Source organism: Hemitrygon akajei, chromosome 19 (assembly GCF_048418815.1).
Source record: "Hemitrygon akajei chromosome 19, sHemAka1.3, whole genome shotgun sequence".
NCBI classification, from domain to species: domain Eukaryota; kingdom Metazoa; phylum Chordata; class Chondrichthyes; order Myliobatiformes; family Dasyatidae; genus Hemitrygon; species Hemitrygon akajei.
In genome coordinates, this window is record NC_133142.1 from 18,789,282 (window position 1) to 18,810,818 (window position 21,537).

At 39.8% G+C, this 21,537-nt stretch overlaps 1 protein-coding gene across 3 annotated transcripts in view; it reads right to left on the reverse strand.

Annotated features, from left to right (window-relative positions):
- LOC140741793 (constitutive coactivator of PPAR-gamma-like protein 1 homolog) overlaps nucleotides 1-21,537 on the reverse strand; it is a 137,976-nt gene that overhangs the window by 81,977 nt on the left and 34,462 nt on the right. For all 3 annotated transcript variants that reach the window (XR_012102140.1, XM_073072182.1, XM_073072183.1), the window contains exon 3: nucleotides 1,523-1,605. Coding sequence is in view for 2 of the 3 variants with exons in the window: in XM_073072182.1 (XP_072928283.1) it covers nucleotides 1,523-1,605 (83 nt within the window). In the remaining variant the exon portion in view is untranslated. The remainder of the gene's footprint in view (nucleotides 1-1,522; nucleotides 1,606-21,537) is intronic.

Sequence of the window (21,537 nt, forward strand, 5' to 3'; positions counted from 1 at the left end):
CCAAATTATCTTCCATCAATTAACATCTTAAACTGTAAGGAAATGTTTGCTAGGGAATAATTAAAAATTTAATCAACTAAAGAGCATGTGGCTTAAACCCCTAAAAAAACTTTTAAAAAAGTAAAAGTAAATTTCCATTCCTATTTAATTCTAAACTGGTAATGAAGAAAATTTAAAATTATGTAATGCTAATTTGATCATCTTAAAATTTGTTGCTATCAATAATACACAATAAATTTCCACAGTAATAGTCCAAGCTAAGATTTCAAGAGCTTAAGTTGTAATAAAGTTTCATTTTCATTGAAAGGTAAAAATAAAAATTCTTCAAATGGTTTGGCTTTTATGAAAAAAATCAATAGATTTTTCTGCAGACTTAATTTTAACTGTGGATGAATTGAAATGCTACCATGTGCTGTTCCTGTTACATTTGATTGTTTACTGGACAAACTACAGGGCATGAGTGATGCCAATACTATAAAACCACATTGTGAAAGCACACAGTCAGAATCTCGATATCAAATCAGGAGGTAATCAAGCCTTAGAAGAAAACTTAAAAGCCAAAGACTATCAACGACTATACCTCATATCAAAAGACTTAGGCACGATCAAGCATGTGCTTTACATTTATCTATAGACAATGCATTTAATTCTAAAGGTAGAATAAAGATCTAGTCATTCTAAAGGTTAGAAAAATGAAAATAACTACACAAGCACAAATAAATTAATTCAAACTCATAAAAGATCAATTTATTCTTTCAGTAAGCTCTTCTTCACACAGGCTATTGAATAAACAAATTTCTGGGTGGTACAGCAAAGTAAAAGTCTATAATTAGTTCAGAAACAATTAGATGCTGTGGAAGTGAACACAGACTAGGCAGTTTTCTTTCTGGATAGATGACCCAAGTTCAGACAATTAGTCTGCCTCATTTTGTGAAACAAGATAATATCTTTTTAAACTATACCAACATACTGTGCCACATATTACCCAAATCCACAGCAGGACAAAAGTGGTCATGAGGAATGAGTGTCCAAGTTTCTACTGGATATTCCACAGAATATGTTTCCAATTCCAAGGCCCTTGCCAAAAGGAGACAGAATGAAAGTTAGATTCCTACCCAAGGAAAAGCAAAGAAAAATCAGCAGCATTACTCTCGGGAAATCTCGTTCATCTCCAAGCAGTGGGTAATTAAATCATTGGAGCATCCAGGGAATGACAAGCACATCAACAAAATTTCCAAAACAGTGGTTTATCAAGAGAAATGCATATGGGTACAAGAAGAGAGAATAAGATGAATAGCAGAATGAGAATACAATAGCAAAAAATAAAATTGAAGAAGAGGGGTGATAAATGCGTTATCGACCCTGCTTTAGAAAACTATCATGCTGAGGGCAGAAAATTCTGGTGAAAGAAACACTTCAGCTTCAAATATTCAATGGTTCTCAACAGATTTTACCATATCAATCACTGAAGGAAAACTCAACCAACTGCAGATATTACTATTAACATAATAATAATTTTTACCTTTAATGAGGCTAGAGGATGATCTGGACCTAGTAAACTCCAGTGAAAGGCAGCCAAATCTTCATCAGGTAGGATGTGGTTGCCTAATTGGATAGAAGGAAGAGAATGTTTTATTTTCCAATATAAAGCACAAGACTATTATATCATCCTTTTTTACTGGTGCTGTGCTGAATTTCAAAAAAATCATAATAAAAATAGAAGCCAATTTGAAGAATTAGAAATATGGAAGTCCACCATTTACAAATGATGAAAATAAATTATATATTAATAGTTATTCATGCAAATAACACACTTCTCTCAGGCAAAAAATGTAAAGCCATATAAGCGCTACATCATTGGATTTGTTGACTCAAGTTGCCCAATGATATATTCTCTGCAACAGCACATGCAGTCACCAGCCACAGCCGAAATTCTGTGGTTAGTCCATGTGCAATGATGTGGATCAGTTACAAGCATCAAGAATCTCCCACATTTGCTGTGCCAGTAAGGAAGTGAGTAATGAGAAGTTGTGGTGCTGAAGGATTTAGTGCCCTGTACCATCTTAAATGCGAATCTGCTTCTTTTTAAAGCTATTAATTTGGCTTGGATGACTTGGATGAGGAGGTGGATCATTTCCTTATTTGGCCTTTACATCATCAGGATTATCATTCAATGATAATCACTCTGTACTGCCTTGTAAAAAAAAATGGTATGGTATAGCACCATAACTACCATGTTAAAAAAGAAAGAATAGCATTAAGTAACTATCCAGTGTCAACCTAGACAGTGAATTTGGATATGGGAGTGGGGCTGAGAGGGGAAAAATGATTAGCTGTGATAGAATGGCAGAGCAGACTCAATGGGCCAGATGGCCTAATTCTGCTCCTATGTCTAATGGCCTTATGGTAAATTTACCCCCAATAAAGGTCTTTGTTTAAACATAAGGACTACAATGTTGTCTACAATGAACACAACAAAGTACAGGAGCAGCAAGAGCATGGAAATACCTCCACAAGAAAGCTCTCCACCAAATCACACATCACCTTTACTTTGAAATATATTTCATGTACAGAGATTTCTGCCATCATCTTTCTTCCCTGACCATAAAGTTCATCCTTCTCCATGGAAATATGAAACTGAAAATGACTGTTGGATTGTGATTTTACACTTAACCCTGAATTTAGTTTCCTGCCTAATTTTAACTACTTTCTAAGACCTTCTATTTCTACCACTGAAATATGCACCTGATTATGATCCCACTTGGATTCAGAACCAGCTTCCTCGATTACATCTCTGTAAACTTTACATTGTAAACCCTGCTGGTTATGTTCTAAGTTACAGAAATTCCTGATCATTCCTATGTTAAATGATATCCCATGATTCCTGAATTAAGCAAAACTGATTTTAAAACTCTTATCAATTTTCTAATCCATTCATACTTTCAACCCTCTTCTTCTCTCCAACTTGCTCCAATCCTATTTGTCCAATGATAATCTCTCTCATCATCTGGCCTTTTGATCATTCCCAAACTTAATGATTCTACCTTTGCCAACCTTCAACTATCAAACCCATGAAAGCTCTACAATTATCTCGCAAACTCTCAGTACCTCACCACCATTCTTTCCTTTAAAAAACTTCATTAAAACCTACCTCTACTAACAAACCTTAAGCCCCAGTATCAAACTATGTAAATCAGAATCAGTTTTCCTTCTCAAAAACATACCTGAGAAATACCTTGGAACATATTTATTGAGGGGTTATCTAAGGAAAACTATGTTAAACACAATGTTACATCAGAGATTTAATCAGCTCCCTTTTGAAACTAGATATGTTGTTTAACTGGTGGAAATGCCAGAGTTATGTCAACCATTCAGGCATGACTGCTATCCTTCGGCATTCACAGAACAAAGCTCCGCACTCTATATATTCTGAACATGATAAACCCATGGGTCAAGGTTGCCTGGATTACAAGTGCAGAAACTTGCAGCAAGCCTACCTCAGAACTCAGCTGTCATGAAGTAGGAGTGATTCAAATACAAGGCCCTAGTAAACAAAATGTAGCTAAACAGAAATCAGTTAAAGCAGGATAGTAGTGACACTGAAATTCCTTGAGCAATGTCAATGAATGAAGCATTGTAGGAAAGGCAGATGAGCTCAGAGCATGAATCAACACATGGAATTATGACAATGTAACCATTAGTGAGACTTGATTGCAGGAGGGGCAGGACTGGCAGTTCAATATTCCAGAGTTCCTTTGTTTTGGAGTAGGAGGGATTAAGGGGAGAGGTGGCATTACTTGTTAGCAAAAATGTCATGGCAGACTGGAGAACCTGCAGAGGCAGCTGAGGCCAAGACTGCAAAAAAAAAGAAAGCTTCCCTCAACAGAAAATACGAGTCGTACATAAAATATGGCTTTAATACAACCGGTGACTCGCAAGCTCCAAGCCCCCTGTGTGTGATATGTGAAGACAAGCTGTCTAATGAGGCAATGAAGCCCTCAAAACTGCTTCGGCACTTTGAGTCTAAGCACCCTGCACTTAAAGACAAACCCGTTGAGTTTTTTGAGTGGAAAAAAAGTGAGTAAGCGGGACAGAAGCCAGTGCTGACAGCCACCACCTCCATAAATGCTGCTCTGAGAGTGTCGTACTTTGTGGCTAGCCGTATTGCTAAGGCTAAGAAGCCTTTCACTGTTGGTGAAGAATTGATTCTGCCTGCTGCCAAGGACATCTGCCGTGAACTGTTGGGAGAAGCTTCAGCTAACAAGATGGCACAGGTTTCTCTTTCAGCTACCAAAGTTTCAAGGAGAATTGATGACATAGCGGAGGACATCGAAGCACAACTGTTGGAACGGCTTAACCAGTCACCATGGTATGCTATCCAGGTCGACGAGTCTACCGATGTCAACAAGGCAATACTTTATGTGCGATATATATTTCAAGATGATGTGCACGAGGATAAGTTGTGTGCACTGCCACTGCCGACTAACACAACTGGGGCAGAACTATTCAAGTCCTTGAATGACTACATGTCAGACAAACTGGACTGGTCATTCTGTGTTGGAATCTGCGTAGACGGGGCTGCAGCTATGACTGGACGGCTGTCTGGTTTCACTACCTGAGTCAAAGAGGTTGCTCCTGAATGCCAGTCTACACACTGTGTCATACACAGGGAAATGCTGGCTAGCCGGAAAATGTCACCTGATCTTAACAGCGTATTGAGTGATGTTATCAATCACATCAAAGAAAAAGCCATTAACTCACGTCTGTTTGAGCAGCGTTATGAGGAAATGGATGCAGAGCTCAAACGCCTTCTCTTGAAGTCAGGAGGCTATCAAGGGGGAGAGTCCTGGCCAGGGTTTTTGAGTTAAGAGAGCTGCTACAGAGATTCCTTTCAGGAAAAAAGTCACCACTGGCAGCACACTTCAGTGACGAGGAGTGGATAGCAAAACTCACTTATCTGTGTGACATCTTCAACCTGCTCAATGAACTCAATTTGTCACTTCAGGGGAGAATGACAACTGTCTTCAAGTTGGTAGATAAAATGTCTGCTTTCAAAGCCAAACTGGAACTGTGGGGACAGTGAGTGGACGGGGCATACTTGACATGTTCCCACCTTTAGCTGGGACTTTGGGAGAGACTGAGGCTGCACCATCCTTCTCACAGCTGGTGCATGATCACCTATCTTTGCTGTCGACTGAATTCAAGCGTTACTTCCCAACCGCAGATGACACAAGACATGCAAAAGAGTGGGTCCATGACCCATTTGTGAATGTCCCCGGTGAATCATCCATGTCAGCGCGGGAAGAAGATCAACTCCTCGAGCTTGCAAATGACGGTGGGCTGAAAAGTACGTTTGACATAACATCTCTGCCGGCATTCTGGATCAAAGTCAAGGCTGAATATCCTGAGTTAGCCACGAAAGCACTGAAAACGTTGCTTCCATTTCCAAAATCATATCTCTGTAAAGCGGTGTTTTCTGCAATGAATACTAAATTGCGTAATAGACTGGACATAAGGAACTCCCTTCGAGTATCGCTGTTTCCCATCACCCCTCCATGGGACCGTCTTGTTGCAGGTAAACAAGCCCAGGGCTCCCACTGATTCAGCGATATTGGTGTGTTGCAATGATTTTATATGTTCATACGGGGAAAATATGCACCGTGTGTTTAATATTCAAATGTTACTTAAAATGTTATGATGCTATTGACTTATAAGTAACTTATAATTGACTTATCACTATATTCATGTGAGGAAAATATGAGCTGTGTATTTAATATTAAATTTGTCAGATAAACCCTCTTAGAAACAAAATTGTGTATTAGCCACTTATAAGTAACTTATAGTTGACTTATCACCTATATTCCGGTTGTGATCACCCCCCCCCCCCCCCGGCCCCCATCGCAAAAAAGGAAGGTGACCCATGTTAATAAACTACCCAAAAGTCCACAGGATTTACAAATTTGGAGAAAGATCACAAGAAACACAAGATTGTGAAAGTAGGTGATTTTAACTTTCCACATATTAACTGCGACTCCTGTACTGTAGAAGAACTAGATGGGATTGAGTTTGTCATGTACGTCCAGGAAATGTACAGTAGTACCACACAGAGAGTGTGCTATACTTGATCTCCAATTAGGGAATGAGACAGGGCAGGTGACAGAAACTTGTGTAGGGGAATACTTTGCACCTAGTGATCATAATGCCATTAGTTTCAGGGTACATATGTAAAAGAATAGATCTAGTCATCATGTTGAGATTCTAAATTCGAGAAAGGGCAATTTTGATGCTATCAGAAAGGATCTGGCAAATGTGGATTGGGACAGGCTGTTTTCCATCAAAGGTGTACTTGGTAAGTGGGAGGCTTTCAAGAGTGAAATCTTGAGAGTCCAAGGCTTATAAGTGCCTGTCACAATAAAAGCCAAGGATAACAGGTTTAGGAAACCTTGGTTTTGAAACACATTGCGGCCCTAGTTAAGAAAAAAAGGAGGTGCATAGTGGGTATAAGCACGTAGGAACAAATGAGGTACTTTCTGAGTTTAAGAAATGCAAGAGAACACTCAAGAAATCTGGATGGCTAAAAGAAAGCATGAGGCTGTTCTAGTAGGCAAGGTGAAGAAGAATCCTTAGGGATTCTACTGATATGTTTAGAGCAAAAGGATAGCAAGGTACAAAATTGGTCCTTTGGAAGATCACACTGGTAAACTATGCCTGGAGCCAAAAGAGATGAGGAAAATCTTAAATGGACTTTTTGCATCTGTATTTACTCGGAAGACTGACACAGTCTACAAAAGCCAGCCAAAGCCGCAGCGAGGTCATTGACCCTATAGAGATTACAAAGGAGTTGTCTGCTTTCTTTACACAACTCAAACCCTAGGGTTTGACAAGATGTTCCTTTGGGCCCTGTGGGAGGCAAGTGCAGAAATATCAGGTGCCCTAGCAGAGATATACAGTTGGCCCTCCTTATCCACGGGGGATTGGTTCCAAGACCCCCCGCGGATACAAAAAAAAACACGGATTTTCAAGTCCCTTATTTAACCTGTATCAGTGTTGTGGTCTTTAGGACCCAACAGAACCCCGGACTTTATTTAACATGTCTCACTGCAGTGGACATTAGGACCCAGCGCAGCTCTGAATCCGCAGTGTTTCTGTTCACAAAAATAATCACGATCATGATTGAAAACAAGGTGGAAGTAATAAAACGATTAGAAAGAGGTGAAATGCCACTGGTCATTGGAAAAGCGTTAGGCTACAGTCAGTCAACGATCGGAACAATTTTAATGGAGCATGTGAAAGGCCCTGCCCCGATGAAAGCTACAATTATTACTAAGCAACGCAGTGGTATAATTATTGAAATACATACGTTTCTTCAGTGTTTTATATGCATAGAAAGGTAAAATATGTACTATATACTATGAAAAACGTTTGACTAACTGATGCTAAATAATACCGGATGTACCTGTTCCGACTTCAAATCCGACTTAAAGACAGACTCAGGAACGGAACTTATTCATAACCCAGGGACTACCTGTACTTTTAAGTCATTTCTAGATTACTTATAATACCTAATACAATGTAAATGCTATGTAAATAGTTGTTATACTGTATTGTTTAGGGAATAAGGACAAGAAAAAATAGTCTGTACATGCTCAAACGATGAGTGCTGGAGAGAGCACTTCCGGGTTTTCCCGATCCGTGCATGCAGAATCTGCGGATAAGGAGGGCCGACTGTACTTAAATTATCCTTATCAACAGGTGAGCTATCAGAGAATTGGAACATAGCTAACGTTATTCTGCTGTTTAAGGAAAGCTCTAAGAATAAACCAGGAAATAATAGACCAGTGAGCCTGACATCAGTAGGGGGAAAGCTACTGCAAGGTATTCTAAGGGACCCGAAATGACTATTTGGACAGATTAAGGATAGTCAGCATGGCTCTGTATGTGGTAGTTTGCACCTAACCAATCTGAAAGTATTTTTTGAGGAAGTTGCTGAAGGCAAAGTTGAGGCTGCTGTGTACATGGACTTCAACAAAGCATTTGACAAGATTCCGCACGGGAAGTTAGCCAAAAAAGGTTCAGTCACTTGACATTCAAAATTAGGTAATAAACTGAATTAGACGTTGGGTTTGCAGGAGAAGCCAGAGAGTGGTAGTACACGGTTGCCTCACTGACTTGAGGCCTGTGACTAGTGCAGTGCCATAGGGATCGATGCTAGGTCCATTGTTGTTTGTCTATATCAACAGTCTGGATGATAATGTGGTTAACTGGATTAGCAAATTTGCCCATGACACCAAGATTGTGGTTGTAGTGGACAGTAAGGAAGTCTACCAAAGCTTGCAGCAAGATCTGGACCAGCTGCAATAATGGCAGAAGGAATTTAAAGCAGACAACTGCAGCCCAACCAGGATAGGTCTTACACAGCGAGCAGTAGGACACTGAACAGCACGGGAGAACAGAGGGATCTGGGAATACAGACCCATAATTCATTGAAAGTGGCGTTACAGGTAGGTAGGTTTGTAAAGAAAGCTTTTGGCACAATGGCCTTCATAAATCAAAGTACTGAGTACAGGAGTTGGAATGTTATGTTGAAGTTGTATAAAACATTGGTGAGGCCTAATTTGGGGCATTGTACGCAGTTTTGATCACCTACCTACAGAAAAGATGTCAATAAGATTCAAAGAATACAGAGAAAATTTGTAAGGTGGTTGCCAGGACTGGATAACCTGAGTTATTAGGAAAGATTGAACAGGTTAGAAATTTACTCTTTAGAACAATTGATGGGAGATTTGATAGAGATAAACAAAATTATGAGCGGTATAGATAGGGTAGGTGCAAGCAGACATTTCCACTGAGGTTGAGTGAGACTACAACTAGAGATCATGGCTTAAAAGTGACAGGTGAAATGTTTAAGAGGAACAAGAGGGGAAACTTCTTCACTCAGAAGGTGGTGAGAGTGTGGAACAAGATGCCACCACAAGTGGTAGATGTGATTTTGATTTCAAAGGTTAAGAGAAAGTTGGATATGTACATGGATGGGAGGAGTATGGACAGCTATGGTCCACGTGCAGGGTAATGGAACTAGGCAGTTTAATAGTTTGGTATGGACTAGATGGGTCGAAGGCCCTGTTTCTGTCCTGTAGTTTTCTATGACTGTACTATTACCCAGGAAGAACTATAGAAAAATGAAAACACAGACACAAGGGAGACTACAGATGCTGGAAGACTGGAGTAAATGGAAAAACTAGGTCTGTGGGCATAATGTATGTTGAGCAAATTGATGACTGATTCAGGCTTTTTGGTATGTCAGATTTTAGTTTTGCAGTGAAGGAACTGCAACTTTCCAAACTCTCATTCTACTACTGCAGCCTTTTAATGAGCCTTGTAATGTTTCACAAGAAAAAATACGAACTTGGAAGGTTTTTATTTTTCCTGTTAAGCACCATTTTAGACAAATATTTACCATGTTCACAGCAGCAGCCAATGCATTTTTTTTACAGTTGGGTTGGGAGGGGAGGGAGTTGATGGGAAGGAGCTAGCTTGGGCAGTTTCCAATGCATTTTAATAGTTATAATTACAGTTCCACATCACAGATCAGCTAATAATAATCTACATGCCTGCACGTATGAAATCCTGAATGGTTTTACTAGAGAATGGGTGCAGAGCACTATGTAGCTGAGAATAAAGGGAAAACTTCAGCATCAGCTGAGTGAAATCTCAGTATTCCTCTGCTTTTTACTAACTTGCATTTGCAGTCTGGCAACATGAAACCCTGATTCATGTGGGTTCATTATTGAAACAGCATTAACTGAGCAGATGGAATAACAATCCTGAAGTATGATGCTATCAGATTATTGAACATTAATTTATATGCAGCTGCCCACAAGCGAGGATCATAAATCTTCGTCCAATTGGATTTAGTCAAATTTATATTCATAAGTTTTATACAACTTATGCATATAAATTTGGCCAACCCATCAGGAAAAGTAAACTTAATGTATACTAATATGGGCCTCAGAAATCATTGCCTGATGATTAGATAACAGGGTTTTTAAATCAGTAGGACAAGGATGGCCAGTATTATTTTTGGAGCTTGTCAAATTTGGATGATCAATGATCTTGCATTTCACATATCTAAAGCACTGCCAAATAATAGATGGCTCTATGTGAAGTGAGATCTTATATTCTGTAAAATTAGTTGAGATCAATGTAATCTTACGAATTACCTTTGATTCCTAAATATCACAGAATCAGACACAGTTACAGCACAGTCATTCAATTCATCATATATATGCCAGCCAAAAACAATCTTAGTTTATTTGTATTTTCCAGATCTCAATCCAGTCTTGTAGCTTTCAGAGCACATCTGAGTACATTTCAAAAGAAAAGCATTTCTGACTCTGCATTACTCTTTCTGATGAAGTCCTTTGAGTGAAAATTTATTTTAATCAACTCTCCTCAAATGCTTCCAAGGTAACCAAGATATACTGTGTGGCCACTAATTGTTCACCATTTTGATAAAGTAGATTGGCCAGGCTTCACAAATTCTTACACTTCAATTAAATTTCCTCTTGGCCTCCACGTTTCAAAACAAAATCAACTAAATATTCTCCCTTCATTCTTCAGCTTTTCATCTGCACTCTCGTTTTCTCCATACACTCTTCTTAGCTCACAATAAATCTATTAATTCACTTCTCTAGATTAAATTCCATTGTACACTTCCGTGCTGACTTAATCCATTAAGATTTTCTCCAGTTTACAACCTTCTCCAGTACTGTCAAACACACTGCCAATTTTCATATGACCCACAAAATGCCTCATTCTCTTATCACACAGTGCCTTGAAAAAGTATTCAGTCCCCAACACTATTACCATATTTTAATGTCTCATTTTCTAAATTTAAAATATATTGGTGTCAAATTTTTGAGCTACTCTACAAAATGTACATCATGTCAAATCAAAAGAAAATTTCCAAAACCTGTTAACAATTTACTAAGCATTTAAAAAGAAATTGTGAGGCTGAAATTCCCTTTGTAACTACTATGCTAAATTTCCTCAGGTGCAACATATATGTATTAACTAACCTACTCACCCAAGTTGTTGATGTAGAAAATTACAGGTTCGCCTGGTTTCAATGAATTCATAAGAATAAATAACCCCTCTATGTAAGATCCAATAGTATGGTAGATTTTCAACAGATCAAACCAAAACGAAGACTAAAGAACATTCAAGAGAAGTCAGGGAAATAATAATAGAGAAGAAAAAATCTGGAGAAGGGTACAATTCCATCTGAAAGGTACTGAATATACCTCGGAGCTCAGTGCAGTCTACTGGGAAAGAGTGGAAAAATTTGAAACCACAGCCATGCTGCCTAGGTCAGGCCACCCCTCTAAACTTAGTCACTGGAGAAGAAAGGCACTTTGAAGTGAGGCTAGTGTAACGGCAACAGTCATTCTGAGTGAGCTGCAGAGGTCAGTGGATGCAATTGGAGATTGAAGTTCACGGATCCACAATCTCTAAGGCCTTGCACAAAAAGGATATTTAAAAGGAAGAGTGGCAAGGAAAAAGCCCTGGCTAAAAAAAACGGTATATCCTTGACCATAAAAACTTTGCAAAGCGTCACTTAGAAAATACTATAAAGATGTGGAAGAAGGTCTTGAGGTTGGATGAGACTAAAATGGATCTTTTTGGCCTCAACACCAAGCGGTATGTGGAGAGTAAATGCTCTTTTGTCTTCACACTGTGAATCAGCCAGCTAACACCATCCCTAATGTAAAGTATGATGAACGTAACATCATGCTATGGGGATGATTTTCAGCAACAGGAGTGATGGGAAATCTAGTCAGGAGTGATGGGAAGATGAATGCTGCTAAATACAGAGAGATCCTAGATAAAAACCTGAAAGCTGAAACCAGGAGAAAGTTTGTTTTTCAATGACTCCAAATGAAGAAAACTGATGTCCTTGATTGGCCGTGTCAGGAGTCCTGACCTTAACCCCACCAAGCACCTCTGGCAAGGTCTCAAGATTGCTGTCCACCACCCAAATAACTTGGCACAGATTGAGCAATTTTGCAAAAAGGCAGATCTTGCTCCATCATGTTGTGCAAAGCTGGTGCAGACTTAACCAAAAAGACTACTGGCTGTATCAGCTGCAAGAGGTGGTTCAACTAAGAACTGAGTAAAAGGGGATGAATATTTTTGAACTACTGTCATTTCGGTTTTTGAATTTTTAGGTTTTCATGTTTTACAATTTTCCTTGTTTTTTGGGCTCTGCTGTGGGGAAAAAAAGGAGCATGTGATTCGCAAATAAAAATTCTCAGTTAAATTGATCAAAATCCCTAGTTGTAATACTCATCCATGTGAACACAGTGTTGGGGGCTGAATATTTTTACAAGGCACTGTATATAAAACAATATCGGGGCAGAGTTAGCAGTCACTTGAACAAATGTGAACTAATTAGATAAACCCACCAAAGACTTGTTGAATTCAAAGTTAATCCAAATAATTTGAATACTTTTGAAGTGATAGATGCTGTAAATGCACTTGAGGTGTCATATGTGGAATTCCAAAAGCAGTTTAATACCAAATTCTGGCAAATGGGCTTAGCAGAAACGGGTCCTGATGAAGGGCATCGGCCTGATACATCAACTGATTATTCCTTTCCATAGATCCTAGAGTTCCTGCAGTATTCTGCATGCGTTAGCAGGGGTAGGTACTTAATAGTCTGCATGGAGAGTAGAGGGCCAAAAGATCTTTTTTGTACTGTATGACTATGACTTTAAGATGCCATATAATAATTTTTTCATCAAAATTAACTCTTAAGGAATAAATATTATTATAACCTGGGCAAAAATATAGCTAAGTAACATTGGTTTATGGTGACAGGCTGCAGCATTTGTAGGTGCTCCCAAAAAAGAACCTGAGGTGTTCAGTGCAGAGTGCATTCAAGGAGCAACTCTTCAACCACCAAAGGACCCTGTCAAGAAGAACCCTTGAGAAACCTAGTTGATTTCAACTTCCCTCATATTGACTGGCACCTGCTGACTGCAAGGGGAATAGATGGGGCTGAATTTGTCAGGTGTGTTCAAGAAAGATTCCTGACACAGTATGTGGACCAGCTGACGAGAGGAGAGGCCATACTGGATCTAGTTCTGGGTAATGAACCTGGTCAGGTGGCAGACTTCTTGGTGGGGGAACATTTTGGTGAGAGTGACCACAATTCCCTTAGCTTCAGCATAGCTATGGAAAAGGATAAAAACAGATAAAATGGAAAAGTGCTTAACTGGGGAAGGGCCAACTATGAAGGGATGAAGCAGGAACTAGCGAGAGTAAATTGGAAACAGATGTTCAAGGATGAAAGTACAGAAGTAATGTGGAGAAAGTTTAGGAACCACTTGTGCTGGGTTCAGGATAGGTTTGTCCCACTGAGACAAGGAAAAAATGGTAGGAAAAGGGAACCGTGGCTGCCGAAACACATGAAGCAAATCGTCAAGAGGAAGAAGGAAGCATATGTTAGATGTAAGAAGCAGGAAGCAGGAGGGGCTCATGAGAAATATAAGGTAGCCAGAAAGGAGCTTAAGAAAGCTCGAAGGGGGCATGAAAAGCCCTTGGCATGTAGGATTAAGGAGAACCCCAAGGTGTTCTATGCAAATGTGAAGAACAAAAGGATGACAAGAATAAAGATGGGGCCGCTAAAAGATAAAGAAGGCAACATGTGCCTGGAGGCGGAGGAGGTTCGGGAGGTCCTAAATGAATACTTTGCTTCAGTATTCACAAGTGTAAAGGACCTTGATCAGGGTGAGGTCAAAATAAAACAGGCCTGTGTGCTGGACAATGTGGAGATTAAGGAAGAAAAAGTGTTGGATCTTTTTAAAAACATCAAGATTGTTAAGTCCCCAGAGCCGGTCGTGATGTACCCCAGGTTGCTGTGGGAAGAGACAGAAGAGATCGCAGGAACAGTAGCTATGATCTTTGAATCCTCTTTGGCTGCGGGGAGGTGCCGGAGGATTGGAGAATGGCATATGTAGGTCCCTTGTTTAAGAAAGGTAATAGGGAGAATCCTGGGAACTATAGACTGGTGAGTCTTATGTCGGTGGACTGCAAACCATTGGAAAAGATTCTTAAGGATAGGATCTATGAGCATTTGGAGAAGTCCAGTCTACTCAAAGATAGTCAACATGGCTTTGTGAAGGGAAAGTCGTGCCTCACGAGCCTAATTTGAGTTTTTTGAAGAGGTAACAAAAGAAATTGATAGGGCGGTAGATGTGGTCTACGTGGCATTTGACAAGTTCCCCCACCAGAAACTCATCCAGAAAGTCATGAGGCATGGGATCAGTGGAACCTTGGCTGTTTGGATAAAAAATTGGCTTACAAGAAGAAAGCCGGGGATAGTAGTGGAAGGAAAGTATTCTGCTTGAAGGTCAGTGACTGGTGGAGTGCCGCAAGGATCTGTCCTGGGACCCCTGCTCTTTGTGATTTTTATAAATGACCTAGATGAAGAGGCGGAAGAATGGGTGAGTTAGTTTGCAGATGACACGAAGACTGGAGGAGTTGTGGACAGAGGTGTAGGTTGTCGAAGGTTACAAGAGGATATAGACAGGATGCAGAGTTGGGCAGAAAAGTGGCAGATGGAATTCAATCCGGCTAGGTGTGAGGTGATGCATTTTGGAAGGACAAACCAGAAAGCTGAGTATAGGGTTAATGGTCGGTTACTTAAGAGTGTGGATAAACAGAGGGAGCTTGGGGTTCAAATTCATACATCCCTCAAGGCAGCTGCACAGGTTGATAGGATAGTTAAGAAGGCCTATGGGATGCTAGGCTTCATTAACAGGGGGATTGAGTTCAAGAGTAGAGAGGTCATGTTGCAACTCTACAAATCTCTGGTGAGACCACATTTAAAGAGTATTGTGTTCAATTTTGGTCACCCCATTATAGGAAGGATGTGGAAGAGGGTGCAAAGGAGATTTACCAGGATGTTGCCTGAATTGGAAAACAAGTCTTATGAGGCAAGATTAGCAGAGCTGGGACTTTTCTCTTTGGAACGTAGAAGGCTGAGAGGGGACTTGATAGAGGTCTACAAGATCATGAGAGGCATAGATAGGGCGGATAGGCAGTACCTGTTTCCCAGGGCACGAATAGCAAACACCAGAGGGTATATGTACAAAGTTAAGGGAGGGAAGTTTTTTGCACAGAGGGTTGTGAGTGCCTGGATTGACTTGCCAGGGATGGTGGTGGAGGCTAAAACATTAGGAGTATTTAAGAGCCTCTTGGACAGGCACATGAATGAAAGAAAAATAGAGGGTTACGGGGTAGTATGGGTTTAGTACTTCATTTTTAAGGAATATATGGGTTAGCACAACATCAAGGGTTGAAGGGCCTGTACTGTACTGTAGTATTCTAGTGTCTAGTGTCTAGAAATACACACATTCTTCACTCATGCACTGTCACACTCCTATGTACACTCAAGTAATCCCATAGGGTTGAAGATGGTATATGACTGAATATGTCTCAAGATCTATAAAATACATAATCTATGTATCCTGCAAATATATTTGTGGGGAGAAATCATGGAACAGCAGGACAGTGAAGCATCTGCTTGTGCTCAACTGTCTGCTGCCTCAAAAGAATATCTTACCAGTTTGCCCTTAAATGCCCTCTGGCTTTGATTTGGAGATCATTTAAGGCCTATAGTGTGATAGAATTTTTGATCTTCTTTCCTCTCTATAGACACACACTTTGCCAGAGGTGCTACCCACTGCAAAGGAACCAAAACAAAGCAATTTGGAAATTAAAAGTTATTGTATGAAACCACATAGTGGTTTGCACAGAAACCAATAGCCCAAATCCTGCTTCAGAGACTGCATCTCACTAAAGAAGTTCAAGAACTGATAATATCAACAAAAAGTACTATATCTGGAATTTAACTGTTTGGTTGATGTTTTGAGTTTGGCAGATTCTTGCACAGATCGTGAACTTCATTCCGATCAGTCAACTACGTCAACGGTATTTTAGGATTTGCAACATTTCCTCAAGCAGCAGGTGTCACAAAAGAATCTTTAAAACTCATTAAGATTTTGTGATTTTGTGAAATGACAACAAAATCAACAGTTACTTCAAGACTTCTGTGCATAAATACATATCAAAGACAGCTCCAAGCTCTTTCCAGTGACTCAGTGCTCCTCCATATGTCAATTTACAAGTTGTCTCCATTAAGGTAATTAGTGAACTGACAAAACTTCATTCTTGAAAATATTACATCTTGTTGTGCAAGGTCCAAGGGCTCTGAATGGCACAGTAAATGATAATTAGCTCAGCCCACTCTCTGGCTCTAAGAAACTTATAATGTTTGTCAGGGTACTTCAATAGTTCAAAATACAGATACCTTAAATAAGTTGTGTATTGAATACGTATATTTTCAAAATATATTTCTATTTTGAAATGCCTTTATTTTAATTTAGAACCATTCATTGAGCATTTTGGAATCCTTGTGGATCTTATAACAAAGCTGTGGTCTTCAGTGGTTTTGACCGAAAAACTCAAAAGATGTTCGAACTATTTCTTAATTCACGATATTAACTTCAACTCTTGGTAAGCTACACATGATAATTTCTCTTTAAAACATGGGGTGGATGTATGACTTTTCAATTTCTACTTAATTTTCTGTTTATTGTTTTGTGATCTGTAATATGATTAAACAGCACCAAAGATCGGACCAAAACCCTTCGGCAGGATGAAACCTTTGTTGAGTCCTGTTATTGGGTTTCAGCCTGAAATGTCAACTGTACATTTTTTCTATAGATGCTGCCTGGCCTGCTGAGTTCCTCCAGCATTTTGTGTGTGTTGCTCGAATTTCCAGCATCCGCAGATTTTCTCTTGTTTGTGGTATGAATAGAGCATAAGCTGGTTGGCAGAAGGCAAAGAGTAGGAATAAAGGGAGCCTTTTCTGATCGGCTGCTGGTGATAAGTAGTGTTCCACAGGGTCAGTGTTGGAACCACTTTATATGTTTTACATTGGATAATGGAATTGATGACTTTGTGGCCAAGTTTTCAGACAATACAAAGATGGGTGGAGAGGAAAGTAGTGTTGAGGAAGCACAGAGGCTGCAGAAGGACTTAGATGTATTAGGAAAGTGGGCAAGGAATTGGCAGATGGAATACAGTGTCGGGAAGTGTATGGTCATGCACTTTGGTAGAAGGAATAAAAGCGCAGACTTTTTCTAAGTGGGGAGAAAATTCAAAAATGTCAGGTGCAAAGCGACTTGGGAGACTTCATGCAGGATTCTCCAAAAGTTAACTCACAAGCTGCAAAGAAGGCAAATGCAATGTTAACATTCATTTTGAGACTAGAATATAAAGCAAGGATGTAATGCTGTGGCTTTATAAGGCACTGGAGGCCTCACTTGGGAGTATTGTGAGTAGACCCGGAGGATCCAATGTCAGCACATCCTTTCTTACATGAGGGGCCCACCAAACCACACCACTCAGCAATCCACCGATTTAACCCTAACCTAATCAATGGACAACTTACAATGATCAATTACGCTACTAACTGGTGTCTCTTTGGATTGTGGGAGGAAACCGGAGCACCCAGAGAAAACTGATGCTCACATGGGAAGAACATACAAACTTTCTCAGAGGACACCGGAACTGAATTCCAAACTCCGATGTCACAAGCTCTAAGAGTGTCGCCCTAACTGCTACGCTACTATGGTACTAGATAATCTAGTACCATGCAATATATCTTTTCTACAGTCTTTCTCATAGCTCATCATCCTAAAACCTGAATACTATAACTGAGACCTAACCAAATATTCATCAAGTCTTCTTTAAATAATCTCCCCCACTGTTTCTAAAGTCTAGGATTCCATATCTAGATTTTGACAGCCACCTCAATATACTGCCAAATCCAAAGATTCACATGTGAGCTTGCAGGTCACTCTGTTCCATACCCCACTTTAAATTGGGACCACTTAATTTTGTCACCCCACCCCCCACATTTTGTTTTAAAAATAAAAAACTTACATGCATCTTACCAAGTGTTATGGTTAATTTTGTGTTAAAAAAAGCTCTACCATCAAAATCATTCAATAACATGGCTTTGTATATAATATCCATATAAGGATTACAAAATGCCCAATGAATGGTTAGAAATTAACATAATCAAATGATATTATACATTATCCTCACTATCTTATTAATTGTGGTGATCTGAAACGATGCCTTGTAGCATTTGGAATTATCTTTCAGTAGTTAATTGATTATAGAGTATCAAAACAATATTTTCTTTTTTCAAGTACAAAAGCATTAAGAAAGACTACGACAGTGGGCAACACTGGAACAGAAACTTAGCAACTTGCTGATATAACCTCCAAAAGATAAAAGTTACTAAAAAATTGAGGAGAATCAAAAATTAACTAATAGCAAAGAAAACTTCCATTATATTAATATAAACACAAAAGGTTCTGCAGATGTTGGAAATCCATAGTAACACACAAAAAATGTAGGAAGAACTCAGCAGGTCAGCAGGAAAGGGATAAACAGTCACTGTTTTGGACCTAGACTCTTCATCAGAATCCTTTCCACTCCAACATAATCTTAACAGATTCTCTTTCTCATCACCTTCCAACCAAAAATATATTTCTAACATCTCCAGCATGTTGCTGCTTTAACATTTTAAATTGGTTATTCCTTCTTTGATATTGGACCATTCTTCAATCACTTCCAATGCCCTACTTTCCTTTTCTCCACAATTTCCTGTGTAAGCTCAGGAGATGTGCAACTTCTATTCTACCAACACAGGGATTGTACCACTCTTGCACATCACCATTCAATCTGAATTTCCATGCCAAACTTTGGATTATCTGTTATTTTAATTCTTCTCCTCACACCTTCTGTCCTATGTTCCCTACATTATTCCCAAGCAGCTCAACTTTAAATGGAAGAACATTACTGCATCTTTTGACTGGACACTGCTAAACTTTCAGAAACACTAAGGGTTCAGCAATTTCACATCCTATTTACAACTCCCAAGTCAGTTTTGGTCTTGCATCATCATTCATTTTGTCAGTTAAATCTTTACTATGTGTATCCTCATTAGAGACTTTATCTAATTGTTTAAAATCTGTTACATCACTTAGTCACTGACTCTAAATGTTAATTTACTCTTTCAACAGATGCTGCCTATGCTATGTATTTCAGTATTTCCTTTTATAAGTCTGAAGTATCTAATTATAATTGGAACAGTGTGCATAATGAATCCCTCTCGTCCTTATCCATCTGAACATGTTTTTCCATGTGCACAAGATCTCTATTCCATTTCACAACTCAATGAGAACCTTTATCTGGACTTGCTAACCCAAACACCCTCCGCCGCCCTTCACTGGCACATCCTACGATGTGGACACAGTCTCACGGAGTCAAAAAGGGAGAAGGATGCAAGTAGCTCTCAAAGTCCTCAATAACAATTCTGAGCAAGTGAATTTTCATGACAGGTTCTGCATTCAACAATTTTGCAGAACAAGAGAGCAATTACTTACTTCAAGCAATACTAACTCACAATTAATGTCCTTTTTTCGTCCAAAGTAACTGCCTGGTTTCAATGTGCTATACTATGGCACAAAGTCCTCCAGTTGCCTTCCTACACATCTGCACTTTGTTTTCACTGCTCAATGAAAGAAATATTCATAGGTTGGCTAAAGTGGCAGTCTTCAGACTTCTGTCATGTGTAGTTTAACACTCCTTACTGTTAAACTGTTCCACTTCCAAGTACAGTTGTGAAATCTACTAAAGAAATCCCCAGTGCTTCTTGAACACCTTCATCGAGTATTATCCAGCAGGCTTCAATGTAGTCTTGCTACATATCACCACCACACTGCATCATGATCAAAGGCTTGCTTAATTCATTTGGCAATTACATTGTGTTCAGGTAGTACAATGAATCTGGCCGTGCCTCTTTTCTGAGCAGATAATTTCAACTTATTGAAAGAACATAGAACATAGAAATCTACAGCACATTACAGGCCCTTCAGCCCACAATGTTGTGCCAACCATGTAACCTACTCCAGAAACTGATTAGAATTTCCCTACTGCATAGCCCTCTATTTTGCTAAGCTCCACATACCCATCTAAGAGTCTCTTAAAAGGCCCTATTGTATCCGCCTCTACCACAGTTGCTGGCAGTGCATTCCATGCACCCACTATTCTCTGTGTGAAAAACAGATATTCACTATCCTCTTCATTATGCAAAATTGTAGAAAAAGCCATCGGCTGATTTTTCTTCTTTATATTTAGGGTAAATCTTGAGTGAGCTGATGGGCACCACAGTGGCAAAGGGGTCAGTGTGATTGTATTACAGCTCGGGGTGTCAGTTTGAAGTTCAGAGTTCAATTCCGGCACTGTCTGTAAGAAGTTTGTATGTCCTTCCCCTTAGTGCATGTGTTTCCTCCAGGTGCTTCCGTTTCCTCCCACAGTCCAAAGACACTGGTTAGTAGGTTAATTGGTCATTGTAAATTGCCCTGGGTTAGGCTAGGGTCAAATAGGTGGTTGCTGGGCAGCGTGGCTCAATAGGCCAGAAAGGCCTGGTCCACGCTATGTCTCTAAGTAAATAAAATACAATCCTGCCATTTATAGTAATAACAACCTCTGCAGCACTTTCACCTTTGCCTCTTGACTGCAAAACACTGGAGATTTGTAGGTACAGCTCAGTACCTCACAACAACAAGCCTCCCCTCCAGGGACTCTGTCTACACTTTCTGCTTCTCAGTAAGGTAGCCAGTATATTTGAAGATCCCACTCTCAGGCATTCTCTTTTCTCCCCACACCTATTAGGTAGAATGTACCAAAGCTTGAAGGTGTGTACCACCAGGCTCAATGGCAGCTTCCATCCTGCTGTTTTCAGACAACTGAATGTTTTTCTTGTATATTTCTTGATCTCACAATCTACCTTGTTATGACCTTGCATATTACTGTCTACCTTCACTGTACTGTAACACTTTATTCTGCACTGTTTTAACTTGTACTACCTCTGCAAGGATTTTCACTGTACCTCGGTACAAATGGCAATAATAAACCAATTTACATACATTCACTGGATTATCTGCCTTCACTTGCCCAATAAAAAGGTAGATTCCACCTACTGTTTTCATTTTGAAATGTACAGTGGATACCAGTTAATTGGGACACTTCAGGGTCAGCCCAATTAAGCGGCTGTCCCTATTAGCCAAAGTTTCATGGAAATAGTTAAAAAGGTATAGAAAAGCCAAACAATATGCCAGGTATGGCGTGTCCAGGGAGGGGTGGCATGTCTGAGGGCTTGTCGTGTCCATTCTGAGGCAGCTCACTCACCTTTGAACCCCACCGGACACTTGGCTCTCACCTGTGGCTCCAAGGAGCTATTTGCATGCAACAGTGGCCACACCATGGTACGCCACTTCAACGAGTGAGTTAAACCAGGTGAGGGTTGCCAGCAGGCCTCATACACTGGTGAAATAGGGGCATGCCTGTTCTAGCATGTGAAGCCAGCTGCAGCAGACTGGGCAGATGAGA